The 25,801-nt window shown below is 40.5% G+C and overlaps 1 protein-coding gene across 2 annotated transcripts in view; it reads right to left on the bottom strand.

Annotated features, from left to right (window-relative positions):
- Positions 1-1,026: 1,026 nt before the first annotated feature.
- LRMDA (leucine rich melanocyte differentiation associated) overlaps positions 1,027-25,801 on the bottom strand; it is a 1,020,248-nt gene continuing 995,473 nt past the window's right edge. For both annotated transcript variants that reach the window (XM_072823716.1, XM_072823718.1), the window contains one exon: positions 1,027-4,326. In XM_072823716.1, coding sequence (XP_072679817.1) covers positions 4,247-4,326 — 80 coding nt within the window. In that variant the 3' untranslated portion in view covers positions 1,027-4,246. The remainder of the gene's footprint in view (positions 4,327-25,801) is intronic.

Below are 25,801 nucleotides of genomic sequence, written 5' to 3'. Positions count from 1 at the left end.
AACCGCTGCGCCACCCAGGGATCCCGAGCTCACACTTTAATCCTACTTCCAGCTCTGTCTCATGCTCCCCTTTGGCATAATTTCATTACCGTTTACATCATCCCTACTTTAGGAACTCGCTCCCAGACACATTCTACACTTAAATTTCCTCTCGTGTCTCTTAGCAAAACTCTTTTCCTAGGTTGTATGTTCTCCAAGCCACATTCCATGACACTTTCGAAAAATCAACACATGCTAACATGTGAATATGTCCCAAATAACTAACTTAATACCTACTTCACCCACAAAGTGACATATGGACATTATAAGTCCCCAGAGAAGAACTTATAAGGCTGGAAAACTTCCAGTAAGCATATAGGAAGACACAATCTTTGGACAGTGGCTATGTCTTCTAATATTCTTCAAATCCCTTAAGTGTTTGCTGATGCATTGGAAGTAATATACAGTACTCCACTAAGAGCTGATGGTCTGTTTGTCATACAAATAAGTAACCAATGTGTTTTGTGCTCCTCTGGTCTCATTTTTCTTTCCAGGTCCTAGTCATAGTAGTTTACCACATGGTATTTGGACAAGTTAGAGAGAGCCGAACAAGTAATGGTAACACCCTTATTCGGCAAAGGCTTCTTGGAAACAGAATTGGGATAAGCAGATGGTGAATGTCACATTGGATCAGCTGCAATGGATAGACACCATGGAAGAGTCTCAATGGACCCTGAGCTGCCCACCCTTGGCATTAGGCAGTGACGCAGGTCTGACTTAGGCCGCTTTTATGAGTAGCAACTACTGAACACTGTTACTGTTTTTGATGAAAAGAGCCCTGTGGATTGTTTTTGATCTGCATATTAACAAAGAAGAAAAAGACAGGTTATTTCTTGGAAGCAGCAAGAAAGATTTTCCCTGAAAAAAACGTGCAAGATACATCTCTGCTAGAACACCACACACACACACACACACACACATGCCACGCACACATAGAGACAAAACAAAACAAAATAAAACAAATGAAAAATCCTTTCATCCAGAATCTGTGGTTAGCTTTCTTTTATTCCTTCGTATACTGAATATGTGAAAATGCACAACACTCAGACGTGCAGTCTGATCGAGTGATAATCTCTTATAATGTGCCTCTATTTAAAGCAACAAACAGATGGAGGGTTTATGAGCAAGGCTGGTAAAAGTAAAAGCAAATTATTGTAATAGTTGTACTTTTAATAGGATTCCCCACAATCTAAAACATTATTCCCCAAGGAACAAATTGTTCTATAAAATTGTGTTACTTAGGAAAAAGACAGTCCGCCCTGACTTTGCAGAGGCATCAGAGGACTCCGGTTGGCTTTCTATTGCAGGGGCTCTCAAGGCAGGTTGGTGTCCTGGGAGAGATGATACAAAGCTGTCAAGTACTGTGACCTCCTAAGAAAAAGCTCAATGGAAGAGGGTAAAAGGCAGAAAGACCAAGGGGGCAATTGGACATATGAAATAATTCTGAGCTTTGATTGAGTTTATTACCTTCTAATTTTCTACTTTGAAAAAACAAGGTTTGGGAAATTCTTGCAGATTTAAGATAAGCATGCAACGTCATTTCTGGCTCTACTGATTCAGACCAACAACTCATTCTACACAGCAAATCTTGCTTAACAAACAGTGGAACTGTAAACAACCCAACACTAAGTGATCACCATTATCCCTTTTCAAGAGAAGCGAAACTTGTAATAATTCTATCATTAAGATGAATATACCGTAGTGATGGCCTTTACGTAAATTATAATTAAAGCTAATCTTAATTAGAGTTATTACACCATTTTGGAAGAAAATAAACAACCCAAAGAGAGGGAAGCAATGTGGTCAATAATTCACTCCAAAAATATTTTTTGCCTCCAAAGCTCACATTGAGGGAGACATTCCTGCGCATGATACAAATGGTTCTGACATTAAGAAAAGTAAACAAGTAAGAAAAATAAAGATGGAAAAATTCTGTGGTCAGTTCACAAGTGCTTTTTTATTGTTTGAGGCAGGGTTAAAGCCTTTTATAAAGACAAGGATATATGTGCTGCTAGATTGGATATGACATTGGACTCGTCTAGCTGCCCTTGCACAGAAATCTGGCTGCCCATAATATGCCATGGACAAAACATGTGTGGGTGCTTCTAAACAAAGAGCCAGGGTGGGACCTAAAGCAGCTAATTTAAAGCATTGCCCCAATGCTGTTTTGTAGATCAAACAGAGAAAAGGTACTCAGCTCTGGTTATTAATGGATTTGAGAGATAAAGGCAAACATTTAATATCCCCTAATTATTAATGGCCTTGAGGATTTTGATCTAAATTTGTCTCCATAAGTGATTAACTTGCATAATCTACAAGAGGGCCTCCTGCCAGCCTCACTGCAAGTCATTCAAGGACTGTGTTGACTCAGAGGCCAGAGGCCACGTAAATGGTCTAGAACTGAGAAAGTAGGTTCTTTTTCAGTCCTCAGGGATTTTGAGTCCTTAAAGACTTTTACAGTAGCAACTCTCTAGTTATGTGTTATCTATAACTTGGAAGGACTCTCTTTTCAGGTTTTGCTGTCCTCAAGCTAACCTAGTACTGGGAGATCCTGGACAACGAACACCTGGTCTAAAACAGAAGAAGCAAAAAGTAAATGCTGTTGTGTCAAGAGCAACTCACCTTTCAAATGCCTCCTAGAGTGATTTTACTGGCGTATCAGTACATTAAATGAAATTATAGCCAACTGGTACGATTTTGCTTCTTTTCCTTGTAACATCAGTGCTGGAATTTAGCCAAAGATACACAAAGACCATCTCGTGAGCTATGGATTTCTGTTCTGAGAGGTCTTGGGGAAAATTCAAAGGGTCTATGCCTTCTATTAAAAACTGCTTGGGGAACTAGGGGTGATGGAAGGGGAGGAGGGCGGGGGGGTGGGGGTGAATAGGTGACGGGCACTGAGGGGGGCACTTGATGGGTTGAGCACTGGGTGTTATTCTGTATGTTGGCAAATTGAACACCAATAAAAAATAAATTTATTATTTTAAAAAAAAAACTGCTTGGGGGCAGCCCCCATGCTTTAGTGGTTTAGCACCGCCTTCAGTCCAGGGCGTGATCCTGGAGACCCAGGATGGAGTCCCACGTTGAGCTCCCCGCATGGAGCCTGCTTCTCCCTCTGCCTGTGTCTCTGCTTCTCTCTCTCTCTCTCTCTAATAAATAAATAAAATCTTAAAAAAAATAAAATAAAAAATAAAAACTGCTTGGTCTGGTGGGTGTTTTCTGCGGTCCTTTCTTTAACTTCCTGACCTATCATTCTGTTTTCATCCCCTCACTATCTTTAAATAGCACCCCCAGGAGCAAGCCACAGGCATAGCTGGACATGTGTGTGGTTAAAAATAAATAAATACATACATGCTTAAATCAGAGTCCTTGGTATAACCGGAGCTTGGTGCTGGGAAAGATGCCTGACACTGCCTACTATTCAGGGCAAGAAGTGGATTTAGAAATATACAAAACAAGAGGGAGTCCACGCTTTTGCAGTTAGGGATTTAGGGAAAGCTATTTACTTCAATCCAGGACCTGTAACAACACAAAGCCAGCCATAAATGTATGACCTGGCTGAGAATGGATACCTCCTTTTCTCTGAAAAACTGCAAACCATAATGCAGTGCCTGTAACAAAGCTGCTAAAGGATGGTGTATGTTGTGGGGGTGGGGGAGAGAAAGGGCTGTGCAGAAGAGAAGGGATTAAAATTTAAGGTGAATCAGGGAGCGTAGCCTTCCTCTAAACTGTGACTATTTCACTAAAAATAAGCCCACAGCACAATGGCATCAGAAGGATCTCTACTCAATAGGCAGGTTGAAGACACAGTCTCTCTCGCTTGACTATGGCCAGTGAGCATGCTCAGGGAGGCCCCAGGTGTGACCTCTGCTCCCCTGTGAGCAGTGGAGGGACCAGGCAATCTATCATGGTGTTCCTCCTGTCAGCCCTGGTGCTTCGCTGCCGCTGTCTGTCACCCTAGTGGATGAGACCTGCTTAAGGGCAATCATGTCAATCTCTATGTGACCACTCAGTCTAAGGCAGAAGGATGATCTTGACAGGCCTGGCAAAGTCAGCAGAAGGTACCAAAAGCTGAAGTCATAGCCTTCCCACAGAGATGCAATGTGGACCATTGTTTTTTTTTTTTTTCCTTCAGTTTCTTCTTTATTTTTACTTGCCCATTTTCTTTTATTCTCATGACATAGGCTAAAGCATACAGAACTTGCCATCAGAGCTGGTCATCTCGGATAAACCTGTTGCCCTCGGAGTTTTTCCCGTAGTAAACATAGCGACATTTCCCCAGGACACCTGCAAAGAAAATGAAATACATCTTTAGAAGTGGCACAATTGGTACAGCAAGGAAACACAGGCCTAGAAAAACATATGCAACAGGGTCTCAGATCCAGTGGGTAGCAGTAAATGGATTAAGCCCCAGGAGAGAAGGACCCTACTTTCCTCTCCTCAGAGTTGGCATTCAAATAAAATGTCATCAGAGCATAGGCTCCTAGGAATAACATGTTTCCTGGATGAATTCTCTTTCACATTTCAGAGACTTTTCTAGTTTGGCCAAATTATCCCCAAAATAAAGCATAACCCTTTCTCTCTCTAGGTTCCCTTAGTAGAGTTTCTAAAAATGGAAAAGTAAGACTTTCAAGATGGGTCCCACCCAAGTAAAAGATGTAAAACAATTTTCCCAGAATGTGACTCTTTTCAAGTCTTTTATCATGAATCAGGATTATTATCATCCAGGGAGAAGCTTCCAGATCCCAGGAGGCATCAAACACATCTGGATGATCAAGGAACAGTGGTGGTGGTGACAAAATGCCACATGGAAACTAACAAGAGCCTCCAGCATTAAAGGGCTTCTTCTTCCCCCACTCCTTTCTTTTTCCCCACTTGGTTCCACACCCAACCTGAACCCATGGGTAGAACCCATGACCCTAAGATCAAGACCTGAGCTGCTATCAAGAGTTGGAGACTTGACTGACCAAACCACCCAGGCACCCCAAAAGGGCTTCTTTTTATAGGCTGCCTGAAATGAATTCTCAGGTTGGAATGTTTTTGATTTTCATCTTTGGTTTTATTTTAAATAATTTTGTAGCTCCAAGTGCAGTTTTTGTTTCATTCAAGGAGATTGTAGGAGAGTTTAAGTAAGAAAAAACCCTAGAATAAGGTCAAATCTTTTAACCAACTCCATATATATTCTAAACATCTTTAAGAAATCACCTGCCACAGTTATTATGAAAGCTTTGTATGATCATTAAGGGAAATCAGTTTTTCTCAAAGAAAACATTTATGGTGACAGTTTGCTTTTTGCCATATTGCTTTTCCCTCTCTAATTTTAGAAAAACTAACTTAAACTCCAGCTTCACAGAGTTGTCTTATTACTAAAAGTACTTGCATCTCTGAAGTGTGCATAACGAGAAAAAAAGCAAAGAAATATCCATAAAACATTAATTCACGGGCCACAAATCTGCTTATAAAATAGCTACCTATATGCATGATTACTTTTTCTATCAGTTTGTTAGCATGGAACCAACAATCACCATCTATTGTTCATTTGGGGTAAATTAGCACTTGAAATTATCCAGGTTCTTCACAGCAGAAGTTCTAAGTAAATATTTTTGTGATTGTACAAGAGAAGGCTCTCCATTTACAGGACTTTAGATATTATTCTTAAATAAGGATTAAAAATGACTCTTAGAAACTTTTAAGGACAGGGCAGAGGCTCCCCAGTTTGGATGGCTTGGGACAAAGTTGGGAATTACTGGGGTCACAGAATCTTTTGAGAGTTGGCAAAAGGGAGAGGGAGAGTGACATTGTTTCATGGCCTCAAACTGGTCTTGGGCTTGCTCTCATTTCTACTATTTGTCATGTTTCCATGAACCAGGGTACTGCAGACCACTTAGCCATGCTTCCTCCTTGGCCCCAATCCCTAATCTCTGCTTTTCAGAAATTAGGCACTTGGAAACATTGAGTTTGGATAAGACCTCCTTGAAACATTTCTTGGGGCTAAAAATTATTCCTCTGGCTGTTGGCACTGAGCTGCTCCCGTTATTGCACTGTATAATGTGGCACCTGCTGTTGTACAAACATTGTCACCAATGCTGGGAACTGGCCTGTTGGTCAGGCTTGGCTGGTCAGGTTCCATTCCAGGAACAGTATCTCCTACAGGCCTGGGTGGGAGGGTCTCAGATGTTTCTGAAAATCCACAAAGGGCTTCCTTAAATATAATTGACTCAATAAACCCTCAAGAATCTGGAAGGATGAGGCCAACGGATGTTAATTTGTTTCTACAGCACCAGGACAGCATGAATTTTTATAAAAAGAAATGGATAGGGCTGTCAGATATCATAAAGAACACAGTCTTTCTCTTGAGTGAAAGAATGAAAGGCAGACATGCACGCACACATACACACGTGCACACACACACCACCCACTAGTGGGTGCATTCTCTCCAGTAAACCCTCCGGTGTGTTCAGGGATTGAATTTCTTTACTCCATCCTCTCTCCTTGGTAACCATCAACTCCAGATCTTGCCTAGACACAACCTGGATGGCAAATGCCATCCTGGAAACAAGCTGGCTACTCCTGGAACACGGGCTGCAAATGTGGAGGGAGGTGAAGTGTTCTGAGCCATGTTTCCCAGTGTTCCTTTCTGGTCGGCACTGATGAAAGTCCTTTTTAAGGCCTGCCCTGTTCCTTCGGGCCTGGAAGCAAGAATGTTTATAGACGTCCTGGTGAGAGAGGGCTGTTTGATGAATGCAGGAGACTGGCAAGGTGTCAGAGCTTGGAGAATGAGGCAAGGACATGAGGTATTAATATTGTCAATGATCTCTTGACGGGAACACAGATACTGCACTCACCGTCAGATTTAAATAGGCATCAAGTGCATTGATGACAAAAGGGCAGACTTCAAACAAAGGGCTGTGTGGTGGGGAGCGGAGCTAGTCTCTGTGCTGGCAATAACCTGATCTGAAAAGACACTGTCAGGGCTAGCGACAGGCCCAGAATTGTGTGCAGTGACAGAAAACAGAGATGCTGACAGAGATACCAGTGCCATATTATGCCAAGGATATTCTAACACTGTCTGCCGCTCTAACGAAAGCTGACATCACTCCCTATCACTTGGGGTCTTCTCTGTCCGCTCCTGCAGAGCATTTCTCCCCAGACATCATTACAAAACTCACCCTCTAAGTTCCTGGCAGCCCCGTTCGGTCAGAGCACTTGGGGTTAAGGGGCCTAAGGATAACCTCAGTCAATCTAAATTTGGACTTTGCAGGAGGAGTGCACTCATCCCCCTGATATCTCGGCTACTTGAGGTGATCAGAGTGCCAACGTGTGAGGAGCTGTCACCTTGAATAAAATCCTTAAAGGGAAGGCGCTCAGTCTGTGGGCTGCTCCTGGGAGGCACAGAGACAGCCTGGCAGCCAAAAATGAAATCCAGCTGCTGGTGTTCTCCTGGGGAGAAAGGTAGTCTGGCTAGCGACAGTTAAAATTGGCTGAAAGTTTTGAACTCACACCATCTACAACTGCTTAAATTAAGCAAGCATTGCCTCTGTTGAGAATCCTACCCCAGCTCACAGGCAGGAGGTGATTATCCCTCACGTGGGACTTTAGTGTTCAAAATAAATAAATAAATAAGTAAATAAATAAATAACCAACATTAACAAGGAAGGTTAAAAAAACAAAAACAAAAACAAAAAACAAACCTCATGATCTCATGTGTGACCATAGGACTTTATCATGAAGATTATTTATAAAATAATAGAATCTGCTTATAAATTAAGTGAGGTGGCATCGTGTTTCTCTCTTCCCTGCCTCCCCATGGCTCTTTTCTCCCGCCACGGCAACTGCCATAAACTGTGAAAATTACAGAGGGAACAGTTTGCTTGCAAAGAACATTTTGACAGGGAGGCGCTCTGAGGCTAGAATTTGGGAACCCGCTGGTTGTGACTCAGTAGGCGGTGGTTTCCGTGTACATCTGTAATGCATTCACTTGTTTGTATCTCCTCGAACTATAACGTCTTGGGACTGCAGGGGGAACAACACATTTAATGGCATATGTAGTGTTTTTAATTAAAATATCTGGCTTTGGCCATAATAAGTGAAGCAGCCTCGCCATGCATCAGGCCGACGTGTATCTGTCTGCGTGGGGGTTTCTTTTCAGGGGCCCTGAAAAATGACAGTGTGCTGTCCCCTGGGGAATCTTCTCCTGCCAAATGAGACTCCTAATTTTTCTTAAGTAGCCAGCTCTCCCATCACCATAAGCTTTTAAAACTATAATTATGAAAAAAATGTATTGGGAAGAATCTGTTTTAAAGAGGTCCTTTATCTTTTAAATGTTTCCCCCTCTGGAATGGATGTTCTAATTACGCAGGTTAAGTTATGACCTTGGGGCTGCCTGAGGGGTGAGAAGCAGCCTCTTTTCTTTTGATACAAGGCTGTGATGGTGGGGCAGTACTAGAGACTTTGCTGGGGAAGACCCTGAGAGTCCTGAGTAGAAATTCCTTGCACCCTCATCCGGAGTCCAGCAAAGACCCCTGGGTTCCCCAATCTCCCAGATGGCCTTGTACTTCCAGTTGCATTTCTGCTGTCTGTTTATTAAGGAGAGGTGGGAGTAGACCTGCATTTAAATCCAGCTCTGACCCTAATGGTTATGGGACCATGCACATGTCCCTCTTCCTTACTGGGCTGCATTCCCCATTTGCAAAATGAAGGCAAGGGGGCCAGATGATCTTGGAAGTTCATTCTAGCTCTGAAATAAGTGATTTAGTGTTTTCAAATGCTTCCCTTATGAAGACAGGGATGTCAGATCCAATGCTGACTGATGGAGAAGGCAAATCCAATGGTCAGTTAATCAAAATTTGATTTCAACTAAGTTAGTTCTTGAAATCCATCCAGCCAACATTCCCATAATACATAGAAGAGGAGTTCTGCTGGACCTCAAAATCCCCAAGGAAAAGTTCTACTACAGTTTGTTCAACCTGTATTTCACACTCAGAGCTGGGAAGGACGTCCCGCAAACTAGCCCATGTCCCATTAGCTTTGATAGGAGCTCATTAACTTAGTAACTTCTGACTCAACAAAGCTCAACTCCAAATATCAGAGTAAGTGGTTGTCCACTTGTATCTTAGTTGTTAAACAATAATGATCTAGACACACACAAACATACAAATACAAAAACTTATTTGATAATGGGGGACAGGTTGGACCAATCAATTCAAATTTGTTAAATAAAATAAAAAGTATCAACTCTATGATCATTATTAATATTAGTTTTGGTAATCACCATTTAAAATGCTATTATCACAAATGTAAGTACAGCTGTGTAATGACAAACAGATTTTGATCTGTTTGTGATCACTAGGAGCTTACAATTAGGCAGCACTACAGCACAGGCAAGGGACAGAGGTTCTTGCAGAACTCCTATTTTCCAATCTGTACAAATAAAGGAACTAGACTGTTCATGGCCTCTGCGGCGGGGGGCGGGAGGGGGGAGTGATGACAGTGTTGTAAAGAGGTGGATCCAGGGACAGAGAAACAGTATCTTGAGAGTCATTCTGGTCGACTGCAGAAGATTCTAGAACTATGCTTCCAAGTGACACTATATATACCTGTGAATATGCCACCTCTACAATACTCCTTCCTCCCCAATCTCTAATGCCCAGGCGCTGAAACAGTGCAGAGAAGGTGTTCAATAAATACTTGTTGAATGGATAAATTAGCACTGCTGAAATTATTATCTATACACAATTTGAACAGAATCCACAAAGTCAGGAATTTCAATTCCTGAACGCTCATACCTTCACCTCTGCTAAGCCTACATGTCTGAAACATCTTAAGACTATGTACACATTGAGTATGTGCCTTCTTCAAGAAGGGGGCAAAATAACAGAAGGCAACAGTCTCAATTCCTGAGCACCAGGGTTGTTTTTATGCTGAACACTCTCCTCCCACAGAAACAAAGCAATCACAATATCTGGCTGGAAAGAGAGAAGTGAAGTGAACGTTATCATCCAGTCTTAAGAGCTGTAAACATCATACACGGGGAAGGACATTCCCCCAGAAAGCACATTTGTGGGTCTTTGTTACATGTGGGCCGCGAGTAAACTGGGAGCTGGAAGGGAATAAACGCCCACGTTTTATGATCTTGAGAAGTGGCTGGAGCAAACCTCGAGGTCAGCCTGTGTGACGTGCTATCAGCTCTGCTGTGGGTATGACCCTGGGTTGAGCAGAGCTTGCAGGATTACAGGCCCCAGCACAACATCCTCCTTCAGTCAGCTACTTACATACTAAGGCCAAATGAAAAGAAGAGAGATTTTAAAAGGTCTCAAGGGAAGGGGTCACTTAGGAGCTGTTTGTGTGGAAGGAGGACAAAGTCCATCCTCCCTGCCTTGCAGATCTTCCCTTTGTCTGCGGCCCCTGGGAGGAGCCTCAGGCTGGGAAGGAAAGGGGGAAGGCTCCACCCAGCAGAGGGTAGAGGAGTCAGAGAAGGACTTGGAGATACCGTTAACAAAACTTTACAGGTTTTGCACTAAATTTAATCTTTGTACTGGCATTTCCTTTTTCTTTTCTGTACTACTCCAAACTGTCCTTCATGTTGAAATTGTTTTAATACTTGGGCTCAATATTTCATTATTTTGTTCATCTGTGCTCAGGGGCGAGAGAAGCTTCTTAAACTAAGCTGAGGGACCCTGGAGAAGTCATGACACTAACTGTACCTCCTGAAAATCTCCAGGGTGGAGTGCACCACCTGGCAATATGTGTAAGACGATCAATTAAATGTGGAAAGAAAAAAAAAAAAAAAAAAAAAAAACAGAGAGAAGTCAAAGAAGAGAGTGAGAGGCTTCCTTCCCAAACTAGCTAAGTGTGATTTTAGGCAAGGGTCTTGGATTATAATCTGCTTCTTGGGTTGGAATCAGATGCCATGGTTGTGCGATGCTTGCTAAACCCCCAAACACCTGTAAGGGCCCTCGCTGCCTCCTGCATCGACTCGGGGCACAGGGTCCTTGCTGAGTGCTGCAGCCACCCCTCCAACAGAGCTGTGTGGGGGACGTCTCCTAGCCTCACAAGTGAGCACACTCCTGACCTCTTCTCCTTTATTACACAAACATCCCCACGAGCCGTGGGAGTAGGGTGCCCTGCTATGCTGCCCCTGATACACTGCGACGGAGACGTTGGAATTCTCCCATTTTGACCACAAGGATGCTTTGGCTTCATGCTTATGAATATAATAAACATGCAGACGAGCCTGGTGTTTTTTTCTCTGAGAAAGCACTAATTATTCAGAGCGAACTCCATTTAGCCAATTTAATGCCTTAATTGTTAAATGCAAAGTGAAACTATATGCTACTTTTGACATTTCACTTCTCTTTTATCGAGTTTATTTTCAATGGAAGCAGTTCTTTTTCCGTGTATTTTTTACATCAAGCAAAATTCTCCAGCTTTCGCCCGATATCAAAGTTTACCCGGTATGGCTTCTAAATCTGAGAGTCATCAATTTCCACAAAGTCACATTACCGTGAGCAAAGTTTTGCAGATCTGAATTGGGACAGGAAGACTTGTGCCTTCTGTTAAAGTTTAGTCAACTCACTTTATTGTGTGTGGTTTTGGCTCATTTCAGTTTTATTTTGTTTTCCCTATTTCCACCAAGGCTAATTTCTCCCCATGAATATGTACAGTTTTCAATCTACCAACAAGATATAAATCTTGGTCAGTTTTCTTTCCTTTCTTTTCTTTTCTTTTCCTTTCTTTTCTTTTTTTTTTTTTTTTTTTTTGATCCATAATAAATTATGTTATGTGCAGCTTTAGCTGCTCTCAGTTTTATTTTGGATTGGCTCTTTCTACTTGCAATGCTTGTTATATGTTAAAGTAAATGATAGTTTTTATTCATTTCTTAGCACAAACAGTGTGCAGGACAAAGATCAATACGTTGGATGCACGAGAGAACCCGAAAGGTGGGGTTATATGATGTGCTGCTTTCTACCAAGCATTGGTCAACAGTATAAACCACAGTGTGGGCCACACAATCCAAGGGTTAGGATGCATCTACACCCCAAAAGAAAGCTGACCCCAAGTATCCGGCCACCTAGCCCTTCGAGAAGAGGGCACCTGGCCCCAGTGCTCAGTCCTGTCTGGGAGGCCTCCTGGAAGGTTAAACGTTGCACTGAGAGAGGACACATTGCATAGCCTGCTTACCACACAGAGGCTGGGCCTTGTCAAGCCTCACCTGCGTGTTTGCAGGGAAGAAAAAGCCAGGGAGGGAAACCAGTCAGCAGAGAAAGGATCTTGGCACTGCAGGTGGTAGGAATGCAAGGCTGAGACGCCAGCCTCCCGGCCTGGGGGAGGCTGCACAAACCATCATGTGACCGGGCAGACAGGTTGATGGGTGACAAGCCAGAGCCTGTGGAAAATGTGCTCTGGGCTCCCGGGGCAGCTGAAAATGAAGCTTGTCATTTTAGAAGAAAGGAAGGAAGTAGGAAAGGAGGAGAAAAAGGCAGGACCCATTCTTCCCTCACAGAATCTGTTTGTGGGAAATGTAAAAGCTGGTCCAACTCCAAGAAATAACTGCACCTTTGAGTGGCCCCTCAGTAACCAGCTCCACTGTCCCACCTTGAGCCCCTGGTCCTTGCCCTCTGGTGGCAGCTTCCGGGGCCCTGCCCAGACCTGACCAGGCCATTCGGAGTCCTCTCCACATAGAGGAAATATTAGGCTGATGGAATTAAAATTTATCTGGCAGCAGATGTTTCCATTATGTGAATCCTGGAAACAGTCAACGTGCTTTTCCTCAGATGTCAATGCTTTTTAAATCGTGTTGTACCAGGGGTTGTTCAGGTAGACAGAGACTGATGGGAAGAGTCCCAGGGCTGAGGGTAGGCTTACTTGCTCCTTTTTAAGCACCATTAATATGATTGGCTCTTATCTCTACACATGCTGTATTTCTATCAAATAAGAATATATATAGATATATATGCATATATATATCTGAGATAGATATATGCATATCTATCTATCTGTCTACCTATCTATCTATATATCAGAAGTCAATGCCATAGTAAAGATTTCCTCGCTCCAACCACATCCCCCCATTAAAAAAAAAAAAAAAAAAAAAAAAAAAAACCCTGCTAAATCTTCTCAGCAATCCAAATTTTGAGTTTTCTTCTCAGGTTACATTTGTGTGTGTGTGTGTGTGTGCCAGTTAAAATGAAGCCAGAAACAGTTTTTATTTTGAGTTCCTAAACAATGTTTTATTTATAAACTCTTACAAGAATACTTTATTTTGCCATGCTTCCTAGCAAGCTTAAGCACAGAATAGAAAAGTTTTCTTTAAAATTATTTCCTTAATGGTACTGAAGAATTCTCATTGAGACACAATTCAAACATCTTCATTTTAGGTCAAATCTTTTGTTTTATAATGGTAGAAAATGAGGTTCAAAGTGGTTTCCCCAAGGTCACAGTGCCAGACCAGACATCCATGCAACTGTACCTGTCGAGTCTCTGAATCATAGGACACTGCCTTTAAGATGGGGGAGCGCTTCAAAGATCCATCTGACATAGGCCGACTCTTACCTACTTTTCCACTGGGAGAAATTGAATCTTCAAGGCCTGTTTGGTGTGAGCATGTTCCCCTACTCCCCATCTCTGTATTCTAAGTGGGGTTTAATGGATTTGAGATGGGCTCGATTCCAAAGTGCATGCTAAGATGGAATGCAAATCTGTTCAGATTCATGAAGTTCCCTTTCGTGCTGCTTACTGATGGACATCATATAAACCAAGCTGTCAATCAAAGTGGGCAGCGGTCAAGTGGTATGGCTTCATTTTTCTTTCTCAGTGTTCTTTTTTTTCTTTTCACTGAAGAACTCAGAAATATTTCAGACAGGAGAAAAGAAAGAAAGAAAAAGTTCACCCCTTCACCACCTCCACCATTTCCACCATTATGTGGTCCATATTCATCTTTTCCATCTCCCATCTGAAGTCAAGAGCATTGCCACTAGAGGGCAGCATGAATTTAGGAAAAACAGCAGCTTTCTTTTAAAAAAAAAAAAAAAAAAGATGGCAACTATTCAGGAAGGGCCATTAAAGCCACACTGTGCTTTTGGTCGCCAATTATAGGTTCTGTAATGATCAATATGTCACGTTTGCTCAATATATGCTGAAGGCTTTCTGGAAATGGGGCTACCAAACACCCACCCACACCACCACCACCCTTTTGGATTCCTTTAGCTTCGATTTCAAAGACTGATTTTCTTTGCCATCAGTTGCTCTAATTCATCTTCCAGGCTCAGGGGTTGGGGATGTTCACATAATAGCTGCATAAATGTAAAGAAGTATGCAAACTAATAAGCAAAGATAAATTCCTGCATTTCCTAGAAAAATATCATTTTTATTGCAGAAATTCAAAAGGAAATATGCTACCCAATGGTATGGAGTTACCAATCATTATGATAGTAGAAAAAGTAGAAAACTAAAAAAAGAAGATAAAATAAAACTGGATCAATAAAATATGCAAAAGGTGTGTACACTCCATCCACACAAATCATAACTGCCTAAAATTCACCCAGCCATCATCTTCCCTCTTAGTGTAGCTGATCCAGACTAATCAGAAAAGAGAGGCAGAAGCAACTGAAATAAAAATAAAATAATAATTCCAGCTTCTCTTTGGCCACTAATTGGCCCCCATCATTAGTCTCTGGTACTTGGGTCCATGTGTATTTCCATGCCTGACATCAAATAATCACCTCTCTTTAGGAGAAATGAGAAATGAGGTTTCCAGGGATTTCAAGCTTATCATTACTTTTCAAATAGTAATAAAGATATGACATTCTATGGCATGACATTTTAAATTAGAATTTTCTATTTAAAAGCAATGAGTAGATTCAATCAGAGAAGAGAGTAAACAAAAATCAGTGTAACTAGACTAGGGGAAGGATTGCTGAGTGCAGGTGTGGCTCTCCATCTCAGCTGAGAGACCTCTCACATCGTCAGTGAAGCAAGTATAAAATGGCTCTCACAGGCTTTCTTCCCATATACTTTCTTTCCTCATATAACAGTCATGTGATTGACTAGCCACTAGGGGAATGTTGGGTTCCAGTTAATTAATTAAATTATCTCATTAACTCGTGGCTAACTAGAAACCTTTCTGAGTTTTCTCTCACACATCAACACTATGTAAAACCAAAGTCAATTTCATTGTCTTACCAGGTATATCACAGTGACCACAAATGAGGATTTCTCTGGGCATCTATAGTGAGAATGATACAGTTTAGAAGCTTAGCTGGGGTGGGAAGACTGTTCATTGAACATTTCTCAAGGTCTTAGGATCTCCTTTATATATGAGTTCCAAAAGGGCAGAGATGACAACTTTTCATCCTTGCTTCATGAGGCCTAGGGCATGCAGGTACTCAATAGATTATTTTTTAGTGTGGAAAAAATGAAAGAATCCTAGAATACAACTTGCCCTTGCACCAGAATCACCTGGAAGGCTTGATAAAGCAAATTGCTAAACCTCATCCCAGAATTTCTGATTAGTAGGTCTGAGACAGGGCCAAGAATTTGCATTTTTGTTAGTTCCCAGGTGACAGGGACACTGCTGATTAGGGGGTGCCACTTTAAGAAACAGTTGTTTCTTAAACCCAAAGGGGCTCCCGTTTTTCCTTTTTAAAAAATAAAATCCCTGATATTAGCTTTTATTCTTATAAAATTAAGATCACTCAAATTCAAAAACAGAAATCTAGTTGACTAAGGGTCCTGGTGTATTGAGTTTTAGTAAATGCAATTACTGTCTCCACACAGCAGTCTGAAAATCAGTGGCCCCTAAAATTAATAATAATACTACTAATAAGTATAATTATGATAGTTGCTCCAGCTCTTTAATAAGGAAGAAAAAAAAGTTTAAACTTAGGTGACATGTAGACTACATTAACAGAAGAAAAGGAGAAAGGAGATTTTTGGATGAGTGGAACTGAACCTGCAAACCATGATTTATGAAGTATAGGGGAAAAAAAAACTTGCCAAAAATATTTCCCAGAGAGTCTTTAGCTTTCCTCTAAAAGGACAGAATCTTAAATGAACAAATCAGAGCAGTGGGGGGTCCTCCTGCAGAGTTTGAATGGGAGTTTTGGCTTTGCTCTCAAGCACAAATTTGCTTTTGGGTTTCAGATCTGCTCCTATTAGAAAGCTCACATCAAAAGTGGGGAAAACATCCACAGTTCTGTCTAATTCTTCAGGCTAAAATTTCTCAAGAGAGTCAATGAAAATAAAGACAAGTTGCTTTTTTTTTTTTTTAATCCTTCAAGCTACAAAAAAAAAAAAAAAAAAAAAGAAAGAAAGAAAGAAAGAAAGAACACCTCTCAAATAAAATTAAGCAGACCCAGTAACAACTGGGTTTGTCATAATTCAAACTCCGTAAGCACTGGGGGAAAGACCTTCCTTCTCAGGCCCATCAGTCCAGCCTCCATCTGCCCTTCATTAGAATCCAAACAAACCTTTCCTGTCCTGATATTACTATAATCTTTCCTAATTCCAGGACACTCTAAATTGCTTTCTCCAAAAGGTATCTGCTGATATATGAGCTAACTGAAAGAAGTTTGCATTATGTGTTAAAAAAAAAAAAAAGCAAAACACAAAACAAACCACTTAAAGTATGTTGTTGCAGAAAGCACAGCATAATTCTTGGGCACCAGCAAATCTCAATGCCAAATGCCAAAATGTTTTCATTATTTCCTGATCTTTAACTTCCCATCCTCTAACCTGCATTGGAAAAATAAAAAAATCACATATATGCTAATGCTAATGAAAGAAACAATAGGTTAAGTAAGAATTAATAGTAGAAAGCAGTTTATAAGAGCAATATGAACCTCTTGCACGTTTTTTTTTTTACCCAAGATAAAGACAAAGTAAACAGCAGAAGAACATATTATAAGGGCCTTCATTAGGGTCAGACTCATTAAAACTTAATGAAGGCACCAGAGCCTCTCCAACAATATTAAGAGGGGTGCGCTTTTTACCTATCAGTGGAATGGCCTGTGTTGGAGAGACATTGCTGACAGTGGGTGGTACCAGGTGTTATCTGTCTCTGGAACATACTACTTTGATGGCTTGGGATATTACCCCTTTTATTTGGCTGGCTTGAATTCGTCAGGATTCACCCTGTGGTGAGTTAACATGGCTCCATATTGAAAAAAAATTGCCCATGGGCCAATGTGAGCCTCGCACCTAATAGAATACATCTGGCTCTGACAGTTTGATGCCCAGCTCTGAGCCACATTCGGCAACACAAATTAACAGCGTAGACATTGCCCACGCTGAGCAGGAAGTAATAACCTGCTACCTGCTACTTGGCCAAAATCTCATTATAAGCCATTACGGTAATTGAGGGCCAAGACTCTGTGGATATTAGACTCCCCGAGCGCCAGTCGTTAGTTCAGCAGAAGAAAGACTCCGAATGGAGGGGGCGGTGGGGCAGACTGAGGAGAAACTGCTTTGGACCAGAGCAGGAATTCCATCCACAGGGTTCTCTGTGTTTCTGGGAGATCTGTGAGCTGTTTCTCTTCTGCCCTAAAGTCCACAGAACCTCTGGCAGGGGGCGGGGGACAGGGGGGTCAGGACTCCAGGAAGCTGACGTAATTCTTGGTAGGCCTCCAACAATGCTATACAGTTAAAATTTGGTTTAAATGAATAATGAGGACAGTCACAAAGGGACAAAGAGGGCAAAAGAAGTAAGGATGCTCCAGAGTAATAAGAGTAGAAGCTGGGATAGAGAGAGGGGAAGAGGGAAGCCACCCATTTCCCCAGAAGATGTAGCCTCTCAAGAATTACTGCACCTCTATGAGCTTCCATTCTTCTATAGCTAGCAAGGCCAGCCCTCTTGTCCCATAAGGCTGGCCCTCTTAGTCACTGTCCATGGTTGGCCAGATAGGGATGAAACAGTTGGGTTTGGTAGAGGGAAACAGGGCAGAAGTCCAATAGATCAAATAGCTGATCAATTAACCTGAGTTTTGGTACCATGCGGATGGTTTTGGACTGTAGTAATCTTGACAGCTATCAATAAACATCTCTTAGAAAGAGTTAAAGAGGGCCAGGGAAGGTAGTAATTGAAAATACAATAAACAGTCTCCAGAAATTCCTTTTTATCCCACCACATACAGGTCTCCACCTGCACCCCACACACACCCCAATAAGAACCAAATTCTCCAATTATGGGAGCATGTGTATGCCAGGTTTTATGTTGATTATACTCAGGAGTATCCTAAAACTTCTGAGTGCCAGGTCTTTTCTAGAAATGATTGAAAGCCTACTTAACAAATCTTCCTGGGCATCCAGAAGTTTCCACTGCATCCTATACCATGTCTCAGTGAAAGGGTTCTTGGCCTTGGAATTTTGAAAGAGTTGGTATTTGGGGGAAAATAAACACTATGGTGGAGGAGAGAGGGAGCTGCTGAGCACAAGGACATCTGAGAGCAGCGGGTGCGCACTCAGAACACCCTAAGACAGTCTTCCTGCCTCAGCCACACCAGCCTCAGTGTTTCTCTTCACCTAGAGGGTTAAGTACAAGCTGGAGCCTACGAAATGGCTGCTGTTGGTACAAGTGAGGCCTTCCCTATAACTAGATCCTTCAGGAAAAAACAAATTAATCAACAGCGAGCTGAAGTGGGTTTAATGATTGCATTCTGCATACAATCAGCTTTTCCCTTTTCAAGGGCCATCAATATGTCAAGGGAAGACATATCTGAAGGATATAGCTCTTAACATCAAGGTTATCTATTCTCCACAAGGCTCCCACTCCTTGCTGGGCTGATACTCCACGCTGCCTGTGTCTAACATTTTCATCAACTCTGCAATCAATCAAGGTAATAATGTTGTGCAAAAAATCAATTAACAACGCAATTAAACTTTCCTTATTATCTCAAAGGGCTGAAATAATACCTAAAGGGAAGATAGACTCACTGAACGCAGACATCCATAATCCAATGTGAAAGTGAATTATGAGGTTGGACAGATGCAGGCATGTGCGGGTGCTGTTATTTTCCAGGGGTTATATCTCATCGTGGCAGTGGTATCAGTCAGCCCCAATCCCAGACCCTAAAATTCCAAATTACTTTTAAGAAATATATGATGTGCAATATCCATTTCATATTCTCTTTTAAAGATAACCCCCTCCCCTCCAAAAAAAATTGAACGGCCATATTATTCAAAGACAAAATGATCTTTCAACAAGAACATAAAATATAAAAGCTATAATAACATTTACATCTGTATAGCACACATCTCTGTAAATGCAGGTCATCTATTATACATAATCTGCAGAGCCTAAGAGGCCCGGGATGCGGCACAACATTTAAAACCCAAATGCGTGAATGTGCAGACTCCTATGGGATGGCTGTGGCTTCCCCCAAGTGGAGGTCTCACCCATGCCTGCCTACACACACATGCATGCTCACACATACACACGCGCATGTAGAAGCATCCGGAACAACGGAAGTATCACTCATTTAAAATGAGAATGACTATATTATTTAGCAATTACACTCAACTTGCCCTGAAACACTGTCCTTAGGAATCGAGCATTTATAGTACATAAAAGAGATGACTATTAACCTTTTGCTGCAGTGAGGACTGTGAAGGGCTTGGAATTTCACAGTGAAATGAGATACATGGTAGAAGAAGAGAAAGGGGTTCTCTGACATTTACAGAGCTCATGCTCAGGACCCACATGCAAAATAGTCTGGTACCAAAAAAAGATAGAAGGGGAAACGATGACCAGAAGAGGGAAGGCTAAACAAACAGAAAACAAACAAACAAATATCAAAGCAAAAGCCAGCAAACAAAAAGTGATGATCAAATATTGACATTGTTTGAATATCCTCTTAACTCTTGGAAATAAAACACAACCATACTTAAAGGATCAATACAAACAGATGTCAAATGCAAATGCCCAGACGAAAATCACCTCCCTACACCCGTCCTTCTCCATCATGGCACCAGAGGCTTTCCTCTGGCGGGGTGGGAGGAGCTCACAGCATATATGGAGAGTCTAGGAGATCCCTGGAAATTTATAAGGAGCCAAATGAACTGATCCAGAGAGGCACAATTCCAATTTTGGGCCTCAGAGAGTTAGCTGAATCAGAATGAGGAAGTATTTTGCTGTTTCTTTATCAAACACGTTGCTACGTGAGCTCTAGGTTTCGGTAACACACAGCCATTCTCCTAATGGGTAGATTTCCACATATGGCACCCTGAGTTGTGCACATATTGGCGCTTTAAAATATCATTGCTTAACAATGAATTTCTTTTTTTGCAAGTCACTCACTTATAACAAGGACCTATCTTCTTAAGCCAAGTTTCCCCATTTTTAGCACAGCAAGGAGGCAGGATTGAGCCCCAAGTACAGATGTACATGAACAGTAAAAAAAAGACAAATGCATACAAGTGCTCACTCTGTAATTTTTTAAGAAAAATAAGAAAGCAAACTGTGATGTACTTTTTGGTACAGAATTTCAACAGAGAAGTTGAACAGGTTAGTGAATCCTGCCATTCCTCTAACCTTAAGGAACATAATTAATATGTTTTCATTTTCAATGACTATATTGTGTGTGTATCAACTGGAACTGCTCCTGCTGTGTATTTGATTCCACTGACGATGGGGTGGGTTGGATTTTAAATGATGTGTGAGCACTTCTGTTCTTTCCGTGCTCTGGTTTATGTGTTATTCATGACTTGCATTACAGACATGGCTGATACACAGATGTAAATGTTATTAGATCTTTTGTATTTTAGAGGCTTTGTGAAAGGCTCCTTTGTTTTCAAATAATTCTCTTAACCACCAAAAATAACCAGTAATACATGACAATGTCTTGGGAATTTTTTTTCACTGAATTTTCTGATGAAGAGATTTTCTCCTCTCTACTGCTATTTTTTTTTCATCAAAATAAAAATATGGGATAGGTTGGCAGATGGAAGAGTTACATCTTCATAGTACCAGTCAAGAGCAAGTTTATGTGTGTTATGTATGGGCATACACAAATGTGTGTGGTGTGTTTTGTGTGTATGTGTTACATGTGCGTGTTTGTGTGTGCACTGTTATATGTGTGTCGTAGTCTTGCAGTAAACTGTGCTATACATGTTGTATGTATTACTTTTGTCTGTGTGTGTCTTGAGCATGGCTGTTTATATGTGCACATGGTGTGTACGTGAGTGTGAATATGTTGACATCATTACGCCAGATCACAACTCAAAGTTGCCAATTCTCAGTTGCCTGCCAAAGAAGCAGTTGCCTTACTGCAAATTGGTATCTGACATAATTTTTAATCTGTTTTCACTTTACTCCATCCTCTTCACATTTCTTAGGATTGCAACAGAAATATCGCCGAGGATAAACCTCTTCATACAGACAGCACTTAATCAGTCTGTGCCTCTTACTGGCTCACTTTTCTTTATTGATTTTAAATTTAAACAATGCTCTGAGGCTGAACAATGCACCTCCACAAATATAGCTGACTTCACTGAAGGAGGCCAAGAAAGACAGAGATGTGTGTTCAGTACTGAGCTTAGTAGCCCAACATCTACTCTAAAAGGAAAAGAAGGCTCAGGCCCTCTCCCATCCTCAGGGCAGTGGGAGTACTTGCCTGATTTTAGAAAGGCCCTTTTTAGAAATACAACAAAGGTCATCTCAACTCTGGGAAATGTGGAGGAGTCCAGAGATCAGGTTCTAGCTCCGTGTCTGTAGTATGTGTCCTGTGCAACTTATTCAATTTTTCTGGACCTTGGTTTCTTAGTGTCTGGAGAAAATGTTTCTTACTTCTGTTCCAATGAATATAATCCCTATTATCATCTCCATAAATATGTTTCTATGTTATACATAGCTCATATGGTGGACCCAAAGATAGAGACCTTTCTCTTTCCATGTCCCTCTCTTCCTTTCCTTGGTTTGTCCCCTTCCCTCCTAGAATATCTATGACCCTCATACTCCCCCTTGCTTTTCTTGGGGTTTCAACTCCGGAATTAAAATATAACTGTCCTCTTTCAGATACATGTCCCTTCACAACTTTTCAAAGAATCAACTAGTTTTCTGATCACTAATTCACGTTAGGATATTAACAGTTGATGATGAAACAGAGTTTCATCACTTCAATAAAATATTTTATTTTTAAATACAGATACATTAAAAAATAGATGAACTGAATAAATCTTCAATGGAATTTCAGGCAAAACAAGTAAGTGGGTAAACACTATGTGCCAGGAACAACTCACAATACCCAAAATTAAGAAGAAAAGGAAAAAGAAGGGAGAGATTCTTTTTACATTTGAAGTACTGATAGGCCAATAAGTGAGATGATTGTCAAATAAAGATAGCTACAATAAAATCTGCTATAATAATATGCATAAAATGTTACACAAACACAGAAAAAAGATTAGCTCTACCTTGGGGAGGGATGAGGTGAACAGAATGCATAACTTTTTTTCTCTATATGTATTTCTCTTTTTACTTAAGCTACAGATATATTTGTTGTTAATAAGTTCAACATTACAGAAGGCATATTTAAAAACTTATTACTCCTCTTAAGGCTTCCATAATCACCTGATATACAGTGATTCCCAGGATATACTGCTGGAGAATGTGAAGATAGATATAGATAGAGCTATAGAGATGATAAAGATGTAGGTTTTAATGTAGATATATAGATCTACAGAGATATAGTTATAGACACAGTGTAGATGTAGACATAGGCATACAGATACATAGAGATAGAGATGCTGATATAGGTTTGTGGATATATATATATGTATTTATATAGATATTTATATAGATATAGATGTAGATGCAGGATATATTGCTAAGTAAAAATGCAAGGACCCAAAAAATAAACAAACTTAGTTACTTTTGAGTAAGAAGTAAAAATAAGATTAAATAAATAAACACACCTCTTCATCTATGTTTTTCGAAAAGGAAAATGTGAAGGATAAACCACAGACTAGAAGCGTGACTATGTGTAGCAGGAGAGTGAAAATAGGGTGGAGGGCATCAGGATGGAGCTGAGACTTCTCTGAATATATCTCTTTTTATTCATATATTTTACATATTCAAAAGTGAATAAAAAAGGATGGAAAAAAGTAAACCCTACAAACTAAATACAACTGGGGAAAAGATGAACCTAATTGCATAGCAAATCAATAACATAGTGACACATGAAAAGAAAATCAAGTAATTTTGGAACATGGTACTTCAACTGCACACCTGAGTGACATATATTCTGAGAAAGAAAAAAAAGCAAAGAAATCTTGAGTTTTACTTAGTAGGCTTATTGTTGTTAGTGTTATTACCGTTATAATTCACAAATTATTTTGTGTATTGTAGGGTAGAGCAAACATGTAATATACTTGAAGTTATTGGCAGTTGGTGTTTTCACTGTGAGAGAAGGAAATCAAAGAATGAATGAATAAAGATGTAGTAGGAAAAATAATGGTTCCCAAGATGTCCATCTACACTCTGACCTCCATAACTTGTACTACATTACTTTATATGATAAAAAGAACTTTGCAGAAGTGATAAATGGTATGGACCTTAGGTTGGAGACATTATTTTGGACTGTCTCTCTGGGCTCAACCTAATCCCAGGAGTCCTTAAAAAGGCAAGAAGCTCCCTAGGCTGTGATCACAGAGGTAGATGTGACCAGGATCAGAGAGATGCAACAACACCTCTCACTCCGAAGGTGGTAGAAGGGGCCTGGAGCCAAGGAATGGGGGAGGCCTCCAGAGCTGGAGAAGGCAAGGAGATGGAATCTCCACCGTGAATCTCCAGACAGGAGCATAACTCTGCCAACACCTTGATTTTAGCTCATTAAAGAGCTTCTTTAGGCTTCTGACCTATAGAACTAAAAGATAATGAATCTGTGTTATTTAAAACATTTGGTTTGTAGTAATTTGTTATGGTAGTCCTAGAAAACTAAATACAGAAGATGATGATGGTGACAATGATAATGGTAATGAAAACTGCAAGTCTAAACTAGAAGAATCTATAAGAAATTATTAAAACTCACATATGTATGAATGTGTGTGCATACATATATGTGTATAGGACATTTGGCACCTCAATACTGGTTCTCCCCAAAATATTTCTACCCAAAATAACCAGGATGTGGGACGGAAACGTACAATGTGCCTGAAACTTCTTGCATTGGAAAGCAGGTCAAGAACACAGAAGGTGGCTTGAAGATCCTCTCTCTAGCCAAATTTGGCACTATTTGATATCAAAATGAATAATGAGAGTAATCGGACATATTGAATGAACTGAGAAAAAACTATGAGTTGATAATAATACTTAAGTCCATAAATAAATATAGAGAAAAATGCCCTTATTTAAAGAATGCCAGCTAATTAATAAAGAAGGAATGCCAACATTGGAAAAGTCACCATATTCCAATGCAATAATTCGAATAAGTATTATCAACAGATGCTATAAGTATTGGGTGAAAGTTTATTGGAGAAGAGAATATTCACACAGCCTTAGACTGCCACTGTTTAGGGTACTTATTAATTATAAAGAGGAATATATACCTTCAGAGTGGATCAATATGGTAGTAACCACATTAACCAAATGATCAATCAGCATTACTACAAAAGAGATCATTAAATATGATGTGTCTCTCAACATCATGAAATACACTCACCATCACCTACATTTGCCAAAATGTTAAACCTGAATCAAATTATGAGTGAGCAATCAGAAAAATCTCGAATATGGGAAATTGCACAGTGACACTGACTTACTTGGCTTTTGAAAAAGCAAAAACAGAAACCTAAATGTCATGAAAAGCAGGAAAGGAAGGAGGTGTGCTCCAGTATACATGAGAATCACCTGATGCACTTATTACAAAACAATTGCTGGGTCAGCCCCCAGAGTTTCCTTTGTAGTGGGTCTGGAGTGCAGCTCCAGCATTTCCTGTTCTAACAATTTCCCTAGTGATCCTGATGCTGCTGGTCTGGGGTGGGGTGGGGTGAGGTGGGGTGGGGGAGTGACTCTTGAGAAGTACTATATTAGACTGAAAAATAAATAAAAGACATAACAACCAAATGAAAACTTCAATTGGATATTAGATTAAAACAAAGAAGTTGTAAGAGACATCATTGGAAAAATAGGAAATTTAAATACGGACTGTATAGTAGGCAATGGCTTAAATTAATGTTAATATTCTTAGCACTTTGTTGTTTTGGAGGTAACAGTCCTTATCTTAGGATATTCATGCTGAAATATTTAGGACTGAAGTATGATGATGTCTGAAATTTACCTAAATGTCTCATGAAAGAAGTGTATACACACACGCAGACTCATAGACCTACAGAGGGAGAGCACAAATGTGGCAAAATATTAGTGAATTTAGGTAAAGATTATATGTGTGTTCAATGTACTATTCTTTTGACTTCTATAGGCTTGAAATTTTTCAAGTATGATGATGTCTGAAATTTACCTAAATGTCTCATGAAAGAAGTGTATACACACACGCAGACTCATAGACCTACAGAGGGAGAGCACAAATGTGGCAAAATATTAGTGAATTTAGGTAAAGATTATATGTGTGTTCAATGTACTATTCTTTTGACTTCTATAGGCTTGAAATTTTTCACAGTGATAATTTTGGATAATTTATTTGAGAGAAAGAGTGAGAGTATGCACCAGTGGGGGGTTCGGCAAGCAGAGGGAGTGGGAGCAGCAGGCTCCCACTGAACACGGAGCCCGATGTGGGGCTTGATCCTAGGACTCTGGTATCATGACCTTACTTAATCA

The sequence above is a fragment of the Canis lupus genome, chromosome 4 (assembly GCF_048164855.1).
Source record: "Canis lupus baileyi chromosome 4, mCanLup2.hap1, whole genome shotgun sequence".
Lineage (NCBI taxonomy): Eukaryota > Metazoa > Chordata > Mammalia > Carnivora > Canidae > Canis > Canis lupus.
Note: the sequence above shows the minus strand (reverse complement) of the source record. Positions and strands in the feature narration are given on the sequence as shown.